The following is a 17,666-nucleotide window of genomic DNA, read 5'->3' on the forward strand; positions in this document are numbered from 1 at the left end:
TCTCCACTGCTCCTGTTTCATTTTCTAACTGCCATCTCAAGATCGTGTCTGGCTCAGTATTCCTGTATGTAGCCTGTCCTTTCTTTCCAGAGCTTATTTACACGAATCGACTAGCTATAATTCTCATCATCTGCAAAGAGACACTAGTGTGATCGAATACAATGCCAATCTGAATCAACTGCAGCAAGAAACATTATTGCCCATGGTGCCTTGCATCTGACCCGGTCAAGCGAGCACAGCCTCGCTTTCCACAGCATAGATTTTGAATAATCATTCATCATGATTCTCCCCCATTACTTTAGTATATTTACTTCAGAAATATACTGTTTTTCATACATTAACCACTCATTCGGGAGTAAGCGAAGCCGTGACCAGGATGATCCGAGTAGATGAACCACTTCCTCGGGATTGGTGTTATCTTTACTAATTGTGAACCTATTTTCATCACTGTTCCACAAGTATTATGTATCAATCTTTTATTACATATATTGACGTTTAACTACCAATCACCCTGCATCAAAGACTCGCAACTCTTGAAGACTAGGGCGCGAATGGTCATGTTACCGGCCTGTGTGCTGTCTCAAGAAGATTAATCTGAGTACCAGCAGAAATATAGTCGTCAAAAAAATCTTCCTCGGCCCTCCCCAGATACACATTTGAAACGTGTATGTCTTCCGGCGATGCTGTGTGTATACTGACAGTGGAATACGTCAACCCGAATCTACTTTCCGAACGACAAACTTCAAACGTGCCAATATGCATCCTAAAATTGGGCAATTGGCGCTATCACAAACGAATTCGTAACAGTTACATCACTAAATCCACTTCTTTGCCTCGCAAGTGGTGCGCCGAGGCATAATTTTAGATTGGACTGGACGTGTATATTTAGACAGGAAAGGATGAAACCTACCAAGCAAGAGGACTCGATGCAACAAAGGCATGAAAGGGCGGAGCTAAATGAATTCGTAACTCTGTTTATTCTATTACCATTAATCAGGCAAAACTAGATAATGGGATATCTTTCAACCCAGAAACCGAGGTATCTACCACCACAGCGTCAAGGTTCACTTCCCGAGTACATAGTGAAGTACCGCAATGCAGAGCGGTGATCTAACCACCCCTGCAGCGCAACCCAACACCACACAAAAAAAGCGGAGAATTTACACCAGCGCCTTGGATGCATTGTCTCGCATGTGCAGGATGTCAGAAGTTCCAGGGGCTGTGAGGAGAAGTGGGGAGACACGCCAACCACGCAGCTGAAGGACGCCTGAACAGAACGGAGCTGAGCATAAATACCCAGCTCGACCTGCCCGGTGCACCCCCCATCAGCTGGTCAATATTTTCTTTGCATACTTTGATTTAAATTCACCCTTCCTGTCATTTCTAAGCGAGACGATCTCCACGTGGCGGTCGCGGTTCACTTTACAATGCACGATACGAGGGTTTGTGGTGGTGAGGGTGTGGATTGGAAATTCGCCCTTTGGTTATCGTATAAGATTACGATGAAGCTTACGTATGATGCGGTGTATTCATGGGCTGAGGGATTTGATGAGTGAGTGAGTATTGTGTTTAAGATTATGAAGTTGACCCTTTTGGCTTAACTGGACATGTTATACAGCTCCGCTTGGCATCGTGTACCCTTTCGCCAGTCATCGAGATCGGATCCTTCTCATCACTGCGTCGACTCTACATTTCTAGCAAATCAGATTGTTCTCGAAATGAAATTACGAGGTCAACACAGAGGCATTGCAAGTCGAGAGAATTTCCCCCCGACATCATCCACCTGATATATATACCCATACAACCATCGCCACCGAGGGTACCACATATACATCCAACTTTCCAACCAGCCAACTGCTCAGAAATCCTTCTTCAAACTCACTGATCAAACACTCTCCGAGTCTCAATATTCACACTCAACCTGAACACTCCACCCGTCTCATCAACATCTCACCCGCCAAGAAACCACCAACTCACCACCCATCCCGCCAAGTCCACCCCCACATCACGACCTCACAACAAATTACCCAACCTCCACCCTCAAACCCAAATAACTCGACAAAAGTCTCACAAACCCATTCACCAGGGATCCCTCCCTACCCAATCCCCAATAATCCTACCTGGTTCGTGGATAACCGATACTAAATACCGAGAGAATGGGCGACTACAAGATAGTGTGCGCATGAGCGGGGACAAGTCTTGGCTTGCGGGGCTGGACGGCGAATGACCCAGCAGAAAGTTAGGATACATGATCCGATCCGTTCCGTTAAAGTATAACTTTGTTTTTTATGTTCCTGGATTCTAGATTCTTATTTTGTGGACTAGTTTGGGTGTGGGTGGTTCTTCTTTTGACGACAACGTGATTGTACTGTTACCTAGTTCTAGTTCTGTTGGGTGTAGTGACTGCTTTCCGTGATTACTTGGGAAGTATTCGGTTAAATTGTTTAAAGCGACTTGTCATTTTTCTCATCTAGATCAGATCTGCTTTTCTCTAACAACTCTAGATCGAGTATCGCAGCAACACGGTGATCCTTCCCGTGTGTTCCCAGCAAAATCATAAAACGCCAGTAACGGGTATACGCTCAAATGCAAGATGCGTGACAGAATAGGAAAAAAAAAAGGAAAAAGGAAAAGGCGACGAGACGTGCATCTCGGCAATCCCCGCAAAGGCAAGATTTCCTGGCTCCAGCCAGAAAATTCTTCCAAGCCATGAAATGAAAACAACCGTTTCGATCGTGGTTCATCAGAAGTGGTGTGATTTTCGGATCACCCCACGGTAGCCAATCATGTGGCAAAGGTAAATAAGGTAGCGAGGGCGACATCGAGTCGCACAAAGAGATTAAGAATAAAGGGGACCAATCTCCGGGATATTGGGGACGAAGGTAGTAGTGATGTGTGAGCATCGAGATGAGTCAAGTCATCTACGCGCAAACCTGCACGGCAATCAAAGCGCGAGTCAAATCCTCGGGCGAAAAAGGCAAAGCCTTTCCCTTGCGAGGCGACATTGGATAAGGCGAAGCAGGTGACATGGCCCGGACGATAGGGGAGGTGTATCGAATAGACTCCTTGAGTAGAGCGATAGGATCCTCGGGGAGTTCGTAGGGACCGATGGGGTGGTCTTCGGGGAGAAGCGTCATCATGGAGCCGGAGTAGCTTTCTGAATTGGAGTTGACGACTGTGGAAGACTGGGAGCCGACGGTGGGGCGGGAGGAGTCGAGGTCGGGAACGGAAGAGTCGGAGTCGGTCGAAGCTGGAAGAGGGGCGACGTGTCAGGACGTGGAGTCATGTTTCGGGTAAATCGGCGAGGGGGAAAAGGAAAAAAAAAAGGGAAATATGACTCGAGTTGGGGGGGGGGGGGGGGGTAATATCCCCCTCGATGACTCTTATCGTTGGGGTGGTGATGGTGTCATTTTTTAGTACATACCTGGATCGATCGGCACGCCGTCATCGTCGGGGGAAATATCACCGGTATCATCGCTATCGAGCGGATCAAGAGGGCCGAGAGGACCGTCCGGTAGATCGTAAGTGGCGCAGGGGGACAGGGACAAGTCCATCGGACGCGGGCGTTCGGCCATTGCACCGTCGAACGACCAGGCCGCTAGACGCTTTTGGTGTTCTTTATCGAAGGGACCGCGAAACTTGGAAGGAGGAATCTCATGGCGACGATAATATTCGACCTTGGGTTTGCCATTCTTCGCGTCCTTGCTAGCAGAGGGACGGTGGAAGACCCGTTTGAATTTGTCGCGGAGGGACATATTGATGATAGGAGGATTGGAAAGGGTCGTTGATATACGCGTTTATGTTTGAAATTGCGATGGTATTCAACGAGAGGGTCGAGTCCTCACGGGTGCAGACCAATCCCACGGTGGGAAGGGACGCGGAGGTTGTGCAAGCACGTAGAGCGGGTTGAACGGGTCAAGCAGTGTATGACCATTCTATGAAGGGGGGGGAGAGAGGAGATTGAGAATTGAGGTGTATGTGAAGGGGAGGAAAGAGAGAAGAAAGGTAGAAGAAGGGAAAAGAGTAGATACTAATGGGATGCGAAGTATGGGGAAACGAGGAATGGGAATGGGAAGTGGATGCAACGGCGATAAGCACAGGAACCGTGGGAATTGCTTGGTGCAGTAATTCCCATCGAACGAGTGGTACGCCAGTAGTATAGAGGAGTATTACTCCATCAGTTTATGATTATTATCCATTATCGTTTATCATTGAGGGGGAAAACCTCCAACGAGGTAATTTTCCTGACGGCAGGTTGACTCCGGTGAAGGCGATGGGCAAGGCGACTCCGAGTCTGACTATTCCTCTTTAGGGTCCGGTATGATCCACTTTCGGTCTGTGCGAAAAAGAATTGCCCCAAGGAACGAAATAGATATGACACGACCAAATGACTTTGCCGCACGCTGATTGCTCCAATCCCGATTGGGGTCCATCGTGAACTAATGCGGGCAAGATTGGGGCAAAAAGTGGGTTACGGGTAGACCGGAGGAAAGTTGGCCGGAGAAGTGATATTCTCCGGATAATACTAGTAGTTGTACGGAGTAGATAGAAAAGAAAGGATCAAGATCATTATCAAGGTCATGGAAAATGATTCCTTGAACTATCTCAACACTAGAGTAGATATCACCATCAATTCACCATCTATTGGATGTCAACCATCCCGTCGGCGCTTGGATCCTGTTCGCGCCGGGCTACCCACGGTCCATGTCGCCCACCACGAGAGGCTCTCGTATCTGCGACAAGTAGTACTTCGTACTACCTACAGAAAGTATACCGGTTTGTGCGGTTACTCTGCGCAGGACAGTAGTGGCGACTTGGCCTGCATCGAATATTTCTGGAAAGAACAATACTACCCAAAGTCAGCGTGATCGACCAGCCAGGCTAGAGCCTCACGGTTACATCATTGCCATCAAGGATTATTATTCAAGGTCAAGGAAGACAAGGGCGATAACGATACAGAATACCTATGTAGACTAGAGGCAGAGGGGGGGGACCGCCCCCCTTGCCTCGACTTGCCTCAATGAGATTGCGAATGAGGGGGTTAGAGGGGGGAGTGGGGAGGGAGAACGTCAGTGGAACACCACTAGAAGGCAAAAGATGATTGCGAAAAGGAAGGACGAGAAGAAACCGGAAACGGGAAGTTGGAAATTATCTCGGTGGAGTCCCGTACTGAAGTAAGTTCGGAGTCCGGCACGCGGTCCCGTTAGGTAATGTAAAGGGTGAGATCGGGAGTTTGGTGGAAGGACGGCAGTTGGAATCAATGATGAAAGATGACGAGGAGAACAATAGAACAATAGAACAATAGAATTATCGTAGTTAGTATTTCAGTATAGTGGTAAATATATGATCAACATTTATGGTTCATGGGTTTACTAGACCCTTCAATAATACAAAGAGAATAAGCGATGAAAATCCGGAGGAGATGTCTTGCATAACAATTTGATTTTGCCGCGACAACCTGGCCAATCAGGGGGCCATAACATGGGTTAATTATAGTTCTGGCTCATCTAACATAAACTGGACCACTCTTCCATCATCCAGCACGACTTGGCCTACTGGTCAGGATCCGGCCGGCTGGCCCAATGGCAAGGCGCTTGACTACGAATCAAGAGATTGCAGGTTCGACCCCTGCGTCGGTCAATCTTTTTGTTTTTTGATCCATACATCAATCTGTTAGATTTGATGGGATTTTTGTCATTGTTCCTAAGATATATATTGGTGTCATCTATCGGTTGGGTATGCTTCAATGGCGGCCGTGTACCTCATGATGCACTTCACCCAGGACCACCTTTGTCAGGCTAAGCCACAATATCATGGGCTTAATATAATTCCACCTACATCATTGCACTTACTATGTTTCTAATATTGAAATAGTTATGAAGATCATAATGATTGTTATTTTTATCACCCTCATCAAACGAACCATGTCCAAAGGATCGAGACGGGTCGGGAATGATGTAATCGGACCAGCCACGTTGAAGAATGCAGTCCATCGTCCCGTCTTCAGACGGGCCGACAAGAATGCCTGCTGTCCCGTTCATTATTAGTATTCCTGTGCTAGGTACTCCCTAGCACTCCCTAGGTACATAGACTGCTCCCTAGTACCACAGTGCTTCCCCCTCTAGGCACGCAGGTTCAAAGGGACAAAGCCAATACTGTGCATCTACATGTACTCACCACGGGCAAGAGCCGCTAGCTTCTAACGCCAACGGTCGCGTAAATCACCGCCAATCACCCCCAGATCGACTATCCCTGAAAGAATCCTAGCGTCCTGCGGGTGTAGCCAGCCCTATTACCCGATGCGGGATTAGGGCTGCCTGTCTCAGCCTGCAAAACAGTCTTGGCCTGCAGGCACACGACACTTCCTGCATGCGGAACTATGAAAAAGGGGGAAGATCGTGCACAGAGCACTGCGATATCCTCGCTTTCGGGGGAATATCTAGGACTATTGATAGATATGTATAGTACCTAGATAGGATGATTCAAAGAGTATACTTATTTTCAAGCTTCGAGAATGCCCTTTCGTCTCAGACTATGCTGCGAGCGGCCAGGGAATGTATTGCGGGTAACCACCGAATCCCAAAAACAAAGAGAGCAAAGACGCTCTCTCTAGGGTCAATTGACCCATCCAGTCTGACGAATTATTCCAAAGTCCTCAATTCCAGCTCCATCGTACGCGTTCCAGAACCACCGGGTTAAAGTAACCACGGATCCTTCAACTGGCGTATACCCAGCATACCGGATCGCCATCCCTTACTCGTCTTGACTGTAGAAGGGAGAAGGTCTTGGCCCACTCCCGTCGGGAACCTTCAATTCCATCCTCCTTCCATCTTTCCACTTCATCACCTTGACAACCACCCCCCAACCCCATCACTTACCGTAAGTCATCTTCAATTTCCAGAGCGCTAGCACTATACCCACACACCCTATATCTTTGCGCGATTAAAACCTACCAATTCAATCCACCTCTTTTCTCGCGCACTCTTGTCGTCATTTCGACGTGACAATTCTAATTCCCATCTCGGCACAGACTCCACGAACCGTTACGAACATCATGCCTAAGAAGGGAGGAAAGAAGAAGAACAAGGGCGGCGCAAAGCCCGCTGCCGTCGCGGCCGTTGACAAGGTCGCTGATACCGTCAAGGATGTTGTGTAAGTGTCCAGAAAAAAAAGTGGTCGCGTGCCCATCAGCTCGTTGGTTAGCAATCAATCCGTCGCAGCGGCGCTAATATATCCTTCTCTTTCCTATAGCAAGCCCGATAACGAGGTTGAGGATGGCGCCGCTTCCAATGGTGTCGAGTCCGAGGTTGCAGAGGTGCCTGCTACCGAGGCGCAGACTGCCGAAACCACTGCCCCCGTCGTGACCGAGCCCGAGCCCGAGCCCGAGACCGAGACCAAGGCGGCTGAAAAGGCCGTTGAAGAGCCCGTCAAGCCCGTGGAGACGGCCGAAGAGAAGATCGAGGAGCCTCTGAAGCAAGAGGCCAAGGTCGAGGCCCCCGTGACGGAAGAGAGCACCCTGCAGGATATCGTGGACAAGACGCAAGCCTCCAAGGCTGGCAAGCTCCCTGAGCTGGAGACCGAGAGCGAGGGCAAGGGTAAGAACTGAACCTGTTACGAAGACATTAATGCAGCAAAACACAAGCTAAACCGTTTCCCACCTGCAGCCGTCCTCCCCGAGACTACCGCCGCTACTTCCACCACCGCCGCAGACCTCTACCCCTCGACCACCGACACTGCTGCCGAAGAGGCCGCCGTCTCGGCTGCCGCCCCCGTCTCGTCACTGCCCGAGCCCCCCGTAGCCACCGAATCGACTCCCGCCGCTACTGCTGCTGAGCCCATCGTGGCCCCCGTCGAGACCGATGCCGCCCACGCTAAGCGTCCCTACGAGAAGCCCATCTTCTCCAATGACGAGGTGAAGCCGCACAAGATCGCCAAGACTGAGGAGGAGCAGGCTGCTGCTAGTGCTGCGGCTGATCAGACGGTGTTGGCTGGTGCTGGCCCGGCTTCGACTGCTGCGTACACGGTTCCCGAGCCCGTTCCCGTGTCTGAGCCTAAGAAGGTCGAGGAGGAGAAGCCCGTTGCTGCCGTCGAGGCCCCCGAGGCTGCTGCTCCCGTTGCTCCCGCTGCTGCCCCAGTTGCTGCTCCTGCCTCTCCCTCCCAGACTAAGGAGAGCAAGGCTTCACCCGATGCCGTCGCTGCGGCCGCCGCTGCCATCAACTCCTCCAAGGCCGACAAGTCCGCCACCACAGCTCCCATCGCCGTTGCCGGTACCGAGCCTAAGAAGCCCGAGCCCGTTGTGAAGCGCGGTGAGGAGCCCAAGGCCAAGGTTGACCTGCCCACGGAGACTCCCCAAGAGACCGCCGCTCCTCAGGTTGCCGAGCCCGAGGCTGCGAAGAAGAGCGAGGAGGCCAAGGCCGAGCCCTCAGCAGAGCAGCAGCCCGAGAAGAAGAAGGGCGGATTCTTCGCCAAGCTCAAGCGCATGTTCAAGTAGAGAAGAGAAAGCGTTTCTGTTCGACTTGGGCCTGTGAGTGTAGGTTAGTGCAGGATTTGGGCCTGACAGAAGAGAAGGGGAGAGAGAAGAGAAGCGAAAGAAAAAGAAAAAAGAAAGTGGATGTACGATATACAAGATCCAGGACACCAAAGTGTTGGACTTGTTGGGCTGCTTTTGGGGGACGTGCTTCCATCCCCAGTTTTTTTTTTCCTCCTTTTTTGCAAGTCCGGGTTTTTGAATGATACACCAGTGGAAATATAACACATACCTATTATTAGTGCTTATTGATTAAAATGAATTTTTTCCTTGGAAATCCTCTCGGAGACGTGGTAGAAGTTGTAAAAGCATTGTCTACGGGACCGTCAGGAGTAAGTACTTGTTGTACACCGCCATTTTTACCGGTCCATACGGTGGCTCCAAGCTAACTAGCCAAATCGAGGAGTATTGACTGAGAGTGGGACGATAGAAGTCCGAAATAGCGGTGATTAGTGATGCCCTCGTCATAGTTTAGCTTCAATGGGGCTTACGGGGCATGTGGAGACGGAGTCTTGTTGACGAAGCTAGTATTTGATGGGTTATTGAGTTAGACAGTGAAGCTCGAGGGTATGGATCCACTATAGCTTGCAAGGGGTGGAGCTGGAGCTTGGAATAGTGAATAGCAGAGCAGGTATGATGCATCCAGTACGGAGTATAGAGTTACAAATATAGACCCTGGAGGGTACAATATTGAAATGTATTCTGTACATGCAGCAGGGACCTCTCTCACATTTTTTGATATCCCAATTCCGAAATCCTCTATACTATCCTTAGAAGCTCCGTCTTTTATTCATATTAAAACAAATCCTGCGTCTCCTCAACAAGCACCAAAAGCGTCGTTGCCAAACTCTGCGCAATCTTCAAATGACTGATCCGCTGCAACAAATCAATAATCCGAAATAAACTCCCCATCGCCAACCGTCGCGGCTGTAATCCACCCATCTGCTCAAGAAAGACTCCAATCCCATCAACGCCCGGTAACCGGAGTTCCGCGAATTGGAGATTCTCAGTCGGACTGACCGTGATAACATCCTGCTGACCTTGGGAAGATGGCGATTGCTTTTCGTTCCCATTGGCATCCCCAACTTGAGAGCCATGATCATGGTCATGGTCATGCTCACGACCACCCGCATCACCGCCAAAACACATAAAACAGGCCCAAACTAACCCGCAATAATACAAACACATCGGCACGTAAATCGCCGGTTCCGCGCCCGCAGACAAAGACTCAAAGTTCTTCTGGATGAGTAGCGCATGGAGTAAACAGCGTTTTGCGTCGGGAGAGCGAACCCATGACCGGGCGTAGGGAGTGTATTTTTGCATGGCGTCGTAGCCCTCGCGTCCGGCGGCGCATTCGAGGGCGTTGATGTCTGCGTGGAGGATTATGTGGATTGAGTGCCAGAGCATCATTAGGCAGGGCCAGGTTGGTTTGTTTTGGAGCGGGGTGTGGTATGTTGTGTACCATTTTGTGAGGAGGGTGTGGTATTTCGTGGGTTGGGGTGATGAAGTTGAAGGTAGTGTTGATGGTGATGTAGATTCCCAGGGAGTATGAAGAGAGAGTTCGTCTTGTGCTTCGTAGGCCATGGCGCTGATAGATTCGAGCATTCCGCAGAGTGCGAAATCCCCCGGGAGGATCTGTAAAGTGTGGTTTGATGGTGGCGGGGTATTGTGGGGATGATTCTTTGCGAGAGTGCGGGCTTGTTCGTCAAGCATGAAGTATTTCCAGTGCTCTGCGCTGGATGCTGTGAAGAGGTCGTTTGATGAAATTTGTGGGAGACGGTCGAGGGAGTGGCGGAGGAGAGGCTCGTGATGGTGTAAACGTGCGAGTTCGGCGTCATGGATGTAAAGACCGAGAACGATTCTATTAGCTCATTAGTGATTGTGGATAGGTATGGTTTGATGGGATATGTACCGTTTCTTGACCTCGATTTGGATCCAGTCCATCCAGGCGTCTTCAAGGGCTTCGCCGTCGAGCTCGAGAAGGTTGTATGGCGGATGTCGAAGATCGAAAATTCTTGCTTTGCGTGCCCACTTCAGCAAATGTTAGTTGATTCCAATTTGTTGAGACAAAGGTTATAAGATCCAATGGCTGGACATACCGCGACTATACTGCCATGCCACATTTCGATTCCCGTCAAGTCTTTTGGTCTCTGTGATGCAGGTTAGTGTCAATGATCGATTGCAAATCTCCGAAGTATAGGCTTTCATACCCCCATCATTAACCCAAAGCTCTGTCCGATCATCGAAGCTTGAAGGGCCACCAAAGAAGAACCCCTGGATTTGGAAACGTATGTATCCCACTGCAATCATTAATGACTGTCCAAAGCCAGAGAGGGTTCCGTTCTCATACCGAGGAGAGTATAGCCTTGTTCAATCGCTCAAACATACTGATACCATGAGAAATTGCCCGAGACGAGCCAACAAACAGACTCCCAGCAGAGCACAAAGATAAGAGAAGAACTGAGTTTTGAGTGCCTGGTCGAAAAGTGGGCATGTGTACAACGGGAAAGAGGGGATGGAATTTGGAAAAATATGCTTGAATACAGAGATCCTGTCAATGGTGATCAGTATGAGCTTGAACCGGAGAAAGAATGACGCAGAGAGTATGAAGTGAGAGACTCATGGCAAAGGAAAAGACGTAACATACGAGGAAAGGAGTCGAGGGCAAAATGCCATGCTGCACCCGTTGTTGAAGGCGTTCCGCTAGTCGCTTGCGATACGACTCATCAATCAGGCTAGCCTCTCGAGGTACATCTGGCGTCATTTGTCCCGAGGAGGCAAGTTCCGAGAAAGTATGCCACTGTTTCTGTACTGCATTGGCATGTCGTTTTGCAGTATCACTATTAATCGAACTTATCGAAGCGGGCTCTGCTGGAGGTGGCGGTCGTGTCACGTCCATACCGGGTATAGCATCCACAGGCACATAATCAGACGTCGCATAAAGCAAAGACAGATTCACGGCATCCAGATCAAAGTCCTCGCCAGTGAGAAGTGTCTCCCATTCCCGGTCTAATTGGTAATCCCAAATTGGCGGCTGTGGACTGGCCTGGTTTCTCCAGGCGTCACCGGTCTCTAGAGAGAAGAGCGAAGTCAAGGGAGTGACTTGTGTTGGATACGTGCTTGTCTCGCCAATGGACATGTTGGGCGTATGCTTGTCAATTGATGAGCTGTTTGGCGGCGATACTGGTGCCACCGTATTTCCTGCCATAGGGTTAAGATGGTCGAGATGGTTCATATGCTCGAGATTCACCGGAACTGCCGGGACGTCTGCGCCGATCGTATGCGAGATGAGCTCCGGGTCGAGATTTTGCTTCTGGTGTTCGTCCTCCATAGATTCATCTATTGACTCGTCGATTGATCTGTACATTCCGACTGTACTGCTATACGCATTACTTCCAGCAGGGTGCGATCGCGAGTGGCGTAGTAACGTGTCTCTGTCCTTCAATGAACCAACTGTATAGCAGGCGATAGCGAGAGAAATCACTTACTGTCGCGCAAACGCCTTGTTACAAACCGGACAGTTGAACGGCTTTTCTTTTGTATGCGACCTCAAATGACGAGCCAGATGTTCTGCCTTTTTAAATGCCTGCGCGCAGACTGGACAGATGCGCTCTTCTTTCGAGGTCTTGCGGCGTCGCCGGGCCTTTAGGCCAGCGTAGGGGGGATTTGAAGACCGAGGATTGGAAAGCATGTCATCAATCTTGAAACACTCGAATTAAGGAAAAGATACCATGCAGGAGGTTATAGAATAGAAATGCAAAAACTGGACTAAGAAAACCAAGAATGCGGGGGAAGGAGGCGCAACGACTAGTCATCGCGGAGTTGGTAGAATCCATTCTCCGACAAGAAGCTTTCCCCGCTTGTGGCGATCACGGAGTACGGGAGTTACATTCTACGGAGAATCCTTTCGATCTCGGTGAAGAGTCTAGATTCCAAGGCTGGCCACTAATAGGCTCTCTATCCAATATCTCCAAATTCTATATTCCCTAGTGCAAGTATAATGACAAGGATGTTCCAAAAATGTGGGATCTATCAATTCCCACCAACTCGAATGTGGGATCTATCCTCCGTATTTCCATCAACTTCACACCGAGCATTATCCTCTTTCCATCTCAATAATGGTTCATGCGGTTTCTAGTCACAGCCACCCCCTCAATCTCCACTTCAACCACGTCGCCATCCTTGAGGAACTCCTTTCGGAAGTATCCCACCCCAGACGGAGTGCCAGTCATAATCACCGTACCCTTCCTTAGCGTCGTGCCCCGCGAGAGGTGGCTAATGATCTGACGAACACCCCAGATCATGTCCCCCGTGCTAGTCTCCTGCTTGACAACCCCATTGACCTTGGTGCTCAGTTTCAGTGTCTGGGGGTCTGGAATTTCCCGTGCCGCCACGATAGTATACCCGATCGGGGCAAAGTTATCGAATGACTTGGCGTAGCAGAATTGACCGCCAGATGCTTCGGGTAGCTGGAAGTTGCGAGCAGACACGTCGTTGCCTGCGGTATAACCCAAGACGTAGTCTAGTGCATCTTCTTCGGAGACGTTCTTTGCGTCTTTGCCAATGACCACGGTCAGTTCACCCTCGTAATCGAGAAGGTCGCGCGCATCGGGGTGAATGTCGATGGCATCGAAGGGCCCGGCAAGAGCGTCGGCGGGCTTTGTGAAGACGGGTGGGTATGTTGGTACAGGAAGCTATTCAAAAGAGCAAGTGAGTCTTGGAATGTTGTTTGGAGGGAATATTTAAGGCTACTCACACTAGCTTCCTGGGCGTGTTGTTTATAGTTCAGCCCGATGCACACCACAATGGGCGTACTCTCAACTGGGCATTCAAGCTACAAATATGACCGTTAGCGTGAAGCGTTGCATATGACATGTAGACTGCTGGGTAAGTACACACCTTTTCAACATTAACGATTTCTTCGGTAGCTCTCAGGCTGGTAAAAGGACTGCCCTCCAATTTCCGAACAGTGTACTTATTCCCAGCAGCTTTGATCAGGTCACCATAGTGAGTTTGGGCACCAGCGGTAAACCGCACGAGTCTTGTAAAAGCCGCCATAATTTCAATAAGTCAATAACGATTCAAGAAAAAATAATTGACTAGGCTGTGCTCGGATCCAGATAGAATGACTTCTTATACATACTGATCGTAGGTCCCTCTATCGGATATATCCCCTTGCCACGCGGGGCCTTTCTCTGAACCTGCACTTTGAAGAGAATAATAACTTTCATATCCGCTGAGTAACTAAGTCTCGACTCGGAATTACTCAGCTCGTCCTGGCAAGTACCGATCGGCGAGCAGGGAATACGTGTACAAACTGCAGGCGGGGAACAAGGGCCGGGGTTGTTGGAGATGTGGGAACAATAAAGACCACCCATGTAGGTGAGACTCGAAAACACCGGGCAGCCTCGGCTCCGAACCAGTCTAATTGTTATAAAAGAAGGAGATCTGGGGAGGAGTTATAATATCTTATCTGCCATATCCGAGATTGATCTAGATCATCCCATCTCCCCACACTATTAACTCGTCCTCTCCATACAACATGACAGCCGAACCCGTTCAGCCCAATCGCGGCGCCACTGTGCCCGACGTGGTCGCCGTGGGCAAAGAACAAGTCTCTCGAGAAGAATGGCTTGCGAAACAAGGAATTAATCCAGATGGTCGAATTCAACTGAAGAAGCTGTCCCACATGCGGTATCAGCATCCCGATCTCGATGAAATCCAGACTTTCATGATCGGTATGTTCTGCTCTTCCTTAGATCACACCCTCGAAGATTATTCTAACATGCGTAGATTTTGGAATGCAAATTGCGAAAAGAACGGATGATGAGATTTGGTTCAAAGGATACGGGTCCGACCAATACGTCTATTATGCACGAAAGGGACCCAAGCAATTCTTGGGTGGGACCTTTGAAGCACAAAGCCAAGAGGACTTTGACAGGTGAGAGAGCTGCTCCAATACATTGTCTTAGATACAATAATTAAATATCTTCATTGATGATAGAGCGTCCCGTCTTTCATCTGCAGGCCCTGCCCAGGATATCACCAATGCACCTGGTGGGGGTTCGTTGGTCACCATTACCGACCCTGAGGGATATCTCTTCAATGTGATCTTTGGTCAAGAACCGACGAACATCGAGGTCTCTCATCCAGAAAAGGTGGTACTCAATTATACTGGCGAGAAGTCGCGACGCCGCGAATTCAATCGATTCGAGCCTGGTCCCGCTGCAGTGCACAAGGTCAGAATCTACTTCCTCTTCCTACAATATCATTCTATCAATATCATGATACTAACCACATGCTTAGCTTGGCCATTTCGGGTATACCACCCAGAAATTCGATGCCCTCCTCCATTTCTACACCACCACCTTCAACTTCATCCCAACCGACCTCCTCTACATCGAAAAAGAAGGCCAAAAGATCTTCGTCACGATGTTCGCCCACCTTGATCTCGGCGATACCCTCGTAGACCACCACTGCATCTTCTTCAGTGCCAGTCTCACCAGCTCACATGTCCATCACTGCTCCTTCGAGGTCCACGACTTCGACACCCAGCAGCTGGGTCACCAGTGGTTGACGAAGAAGGGGTACAAGGTGGCTTGGGGCGTTGGTCGACATGTCCTGGGCTCGCAGATCTTTGATTACTGGTGGGATACTACAGGTAATATTGTGGAGCATTATGCGGATGGGGATTTGGTTAATCAGGATACCCCCATTGGGTATGTCAAGGCCGGCCCTGACTCGTTGGCCGTGTGGGGTCCGGAGGTTCCTGCTGAGTTTTTGGCGTAGACCGGGCCGGGGGAGGTCACCTGGTAGAGGTAGTGTGTAGTGGATTTATGATTCTTCTTATCGGATGTGTTATTTGGTTAGACTGTCTCTAGTTTTTATGGAGAATGTCGACGTGTTTCTCTTGTGGGGTCCCCGCGGTTGTTGCTTCCGGTTTGCTGTCGGAGCCGTCACCCGATCTTCTTTCATTTCCTCTCCTCGCGGCCGTTAGCTTACTATCTTCATATCCCTTGAGAAATACCTTTGAATACGGCTAAGCATTGAAGAAAGGAGGGTTTCACCTGTAATCACTTACGAAGCCTCTTCATACCAACAGGGTCTTCTCGACTGCGTGGCGGGGTTGTATCCAAACAATGGAGGTGAGTTGAGTCACTCTATCACTGATTATGAACACTCTAACAAACAGTACCAGGAGTCCATTGAAGCACGTGTATTTATTCCTGGTGTTGCAGAAGGGAATCTCATTGGGAGCAATGTCGCCCTCAGCTTCTGGGGAGGCGTAGACCCCCAGACTGGCACAGTCATCGACACTCATCACCCGCTCGTGGGCAAATCGGTGGCCGGCAAAGTCTTAGCGATTCCAAGTGGCCGAGGCTCTTGTACGGGTAGTGGAGTCATTCTTGAGCTTCTGCTGAATGGCAGTCAGCCTTCTGCATTGATCTTTGCTCGAGAGGAAATGATTCTGACCATTGGCGTGCTTATCGCGGAAGAGATGTTTCAGAGGTGCATCCCAGTCCTGCAGGTCTCCAGCTCATCTTTTCAGAAGTTATTGCAGTTAAAGTATGTCAGAATATCTGGAACTCAAATATCTGGAGGAAAGAAGCTATCCGACTCCATGTCATCCAGCTCTTTATTCGGTTCAACTCTTTACCAGCCCGATTTCTCTGCAATCCAACTATCCCCTTTGGACCGTGAACTACTCGACGGATCTTACGGGAAGGCAGCGCAGGTCGCAATGCGAGTCATTCTCCGTACAGCGAATATACAAGGCGTGACGGAATTGATCGATGTCAAACAAGCCCACATCGACTGCTGTATCTACACCGGCCCAGCAACATTGGAGTTCGCCCAGACACTCTGTCGATGGGGAGCTAAAGTGCGGATCCCCACGTCCCTCAACTCGATTTCCATTGATAGGAGACTATGGCGCTCGCAGGGAGTTGATCCCTCATTGGGCGAGCCCTCTGAGAAACTGGCCCAGGCTTATCTTGAGATGGGAGCTCGACCAACATTTACATGTGCTCCCTATCTTTTAGATACCGCGCCAAAACCCGGTGATAATATTATGTGGGCCGAGTCTAATGCGGTGGTATTTGCCAACAGCGTCCTCGGAGCGAGGACGATAAAGTGCCCAGATTATCTGGACGTCTGCGTTGCCTTAACTGGGCGGTCTTTGAATACCGGGTGTCACTTGACGGAGAACCGTAAGGCTCGACTTGAGATTCACTTGGATCTTGCTGTCGACGCTGAGGACTCTCTATTTGCACTTCTGGGATACCTTGCAGGGGATATTGCTGCTGATTCCGTACCGATCATCACGGGGTTGGAAAAGAAGCTTGTTTCTACGGAGGACTTGAAAGCCTTTGGCGCTGCATTCGCGACAACCTCCAGTGCTCCAATGTTCCATATTGCGGGGGTTACCATCGAAGCTCGAAGTACAGAGGATATCGAGGCCCATCTGAAAGTCACGACAAAAGTCACATTATCACGATCCGACCTTGCAAAGCAATGGGAGCGATTCAACGTCTACGCAGAGGGAGAGCAATGCACTCAGATAGACTTGGTCTCCCTCGGAAACCCACACTTCTCATATGAGGAGCTCGTGACCTTGGCGCACCTTTGCTCTCAACGTGAGAAGAGCGAACATACCGTCCTAGTAGTAACTTGCAACCGCGACACCTACAGTCGAGCTGCTAAGGATGGATTAATCACTACACTCGAGGCATTCGGAGCTCAAATTGTAACCGATACCTGTTGGTGCATGATGCAAGAGCCAATCATCCCATTGGATTCTAAAACTATAATGACCAACTCTGCAAAGTATGCTCATTACGGGAAAGGGCTGACGGGCCGGCAGATTCGGTTCGGGGGTTGGCACAGTGCGTGGAGGCTGCTTGCTCGGGACGGGTGATCAACAGCATGCCTTCTTGGCTTCTGGGCATAGATAATGCATAGGAGTTTATAGATAGAACTGCACAACGGCGAGTTCCTTTGTCCAAATATCATATCCGATATTTCCGAAATCGGCTTTACGGAAGTAATTGGGCTGTAACGATTAAGATGCAGAGGGTCCTGACCCCGCAAAAAGCAAATAGTGCTATGTAAATCTAGCCAAATAATCCAGATGCATGCA

At 49.7% G+C, this 17,666-nt stretch overlaps 6 protein-coding genes across 6 annotated transcripts; 3 read left to right on the forward strand and 3 right to left on the reverse strand.

Annotated features, from left to right (window-relative positions):
* Positions 1-2,921: 2,921 nt before the first annotated feature.
* N7496_002181 (uncharacterized protein) lies at positions 2,922-3,755 on the reverse strand (the record flags this gene model as incomplete). Its single annotated transcript, XM_056695112.1, has 2 exons — positions 2,922-3,250; positions 3,425-3,755. The coding sequence occupies 2 exons, from the start codon at positions 3,753-3,755 to the stop codon at positions 2,922-2,924; spliced, it is 660 nt and encodes a 219-aa protein (XP_056557324.1).
* Positions 3,756-7,054: 3,299 nt separating this feature from the next.
* On the forward strand, positions 7,055-8,491 carry N7496_002182 (uncharacterized protein; the record flags this gene model as incomplete). Its single annotated transcript, XM_056695113.1, has 3 exons — positions 7,055-7,152; positions 7,252-7,595; positions 7,665-8,491. 3 exons carry the CDS (start codon positions 7,055-7,057, stop codon positions 8,489-8,491), a joined length of 1,269 nt encoding a protein of 422 aa, XP_056557325.1.
* Positions 8,492-9,322: 831 nt separating this feature from the next.
* On the reverse strand, positions 9,323-12,218 carry N7496_002183 (C2H2-type zinc finger protein; the record flags this gene model as incomplete). Its single annotated transcript, XM_056695114.1, has 6 exons — positions 9,323-10,388; positions 10,440-10,558; positions 10,627-10,677; positions 10,738-10,827; positions 11,175-11,961; positions 12,016-12,218. 6 exons carry the CDS (start codon positions 12,216-12,218, stop codon positions 9,323-9,325), a joined length of 2,316 nt encoding a protein of 771 aa, XP_056557326.1.
* A 421-nt stretch (positions 12,219-12,639) lies between these two features.
* On the reverse strand, positions 12,640-13,585 carry N7496_002184 (fumarylacetoacetate hydrolase family protein; the record flags this gene model as incomplete). The annotated part of the gene is made up of 3 exons (XM_056695115.1): positions 12,640-13,221; positions 13,284-13,361; positions 13,427-13,585. The coding sequence occupies 3 exons, from the start codon at positions 13,583-13,585 to the stop codon at positions 12,640-12,642; spliced, it is 819 nt and encodes a 272-aa protein (XP_056557327.1).
* A 484-nt stretch (positions 13,586-14,069) lies between these two features.
* N7496_002185 (2,4,5-trihydroxytoluene oxygenase) lies at positions 14,070-15,316 on the forward strand (the record flags this gene model as incomplete). Its single annotated transcript, XM_056695116.1, has 4 exons — positions 14,070-14,265; positions 14,321-14,468; positions 14,532-14,766; positions 14,834-15,316. 4 exons carry the CDS (start codon positions 14,070-14,072, stop codon positions 15,314-15,316), a joined length of 1,062 nt encoding a protein of 353 aa, XP_056557328.1.
* Positions 15,317-15,666: 350 nt separating this feature from the next.
* On the forward strand, positions 15,667-17,444 carry N7496_002186 (Aconitase/3-isopropylmalate dehydratase large subunit alpha/beta/alpha subdomain 1/3; the record flags this gene model as incomplete). Its single annotated transcript, XM_056695117.1, has 2 exons — positions 15,667-15,672; positions 15,726-17,444. The coding sequence occupies 2 exons, from the start codon at positions 15,667-15,669 to the stop codon at positions 17,442-17,444; spliced, it is 1,725 nt and encodes a 574-aa protein (XP_056557329.1).
* Positions 17,445-17,666: the final 222 nt, after the last annotated feature.

This window comes from Penicillium cataractarum (genome assembly GCF_028827025.1).
Source record: "Penicillium cataractarum strain IBT 29864 chromosome Unknown utg000002l, whole genome shotgun sequence".
NCBI classification, from domain to species: domain Eukaryota; kingdom Fungi; phylum Ascomycota; class Eurotiomycetes; order Eurotiales; family Aspergillaceae; genus Penicillium; species Penicillium cataractarum.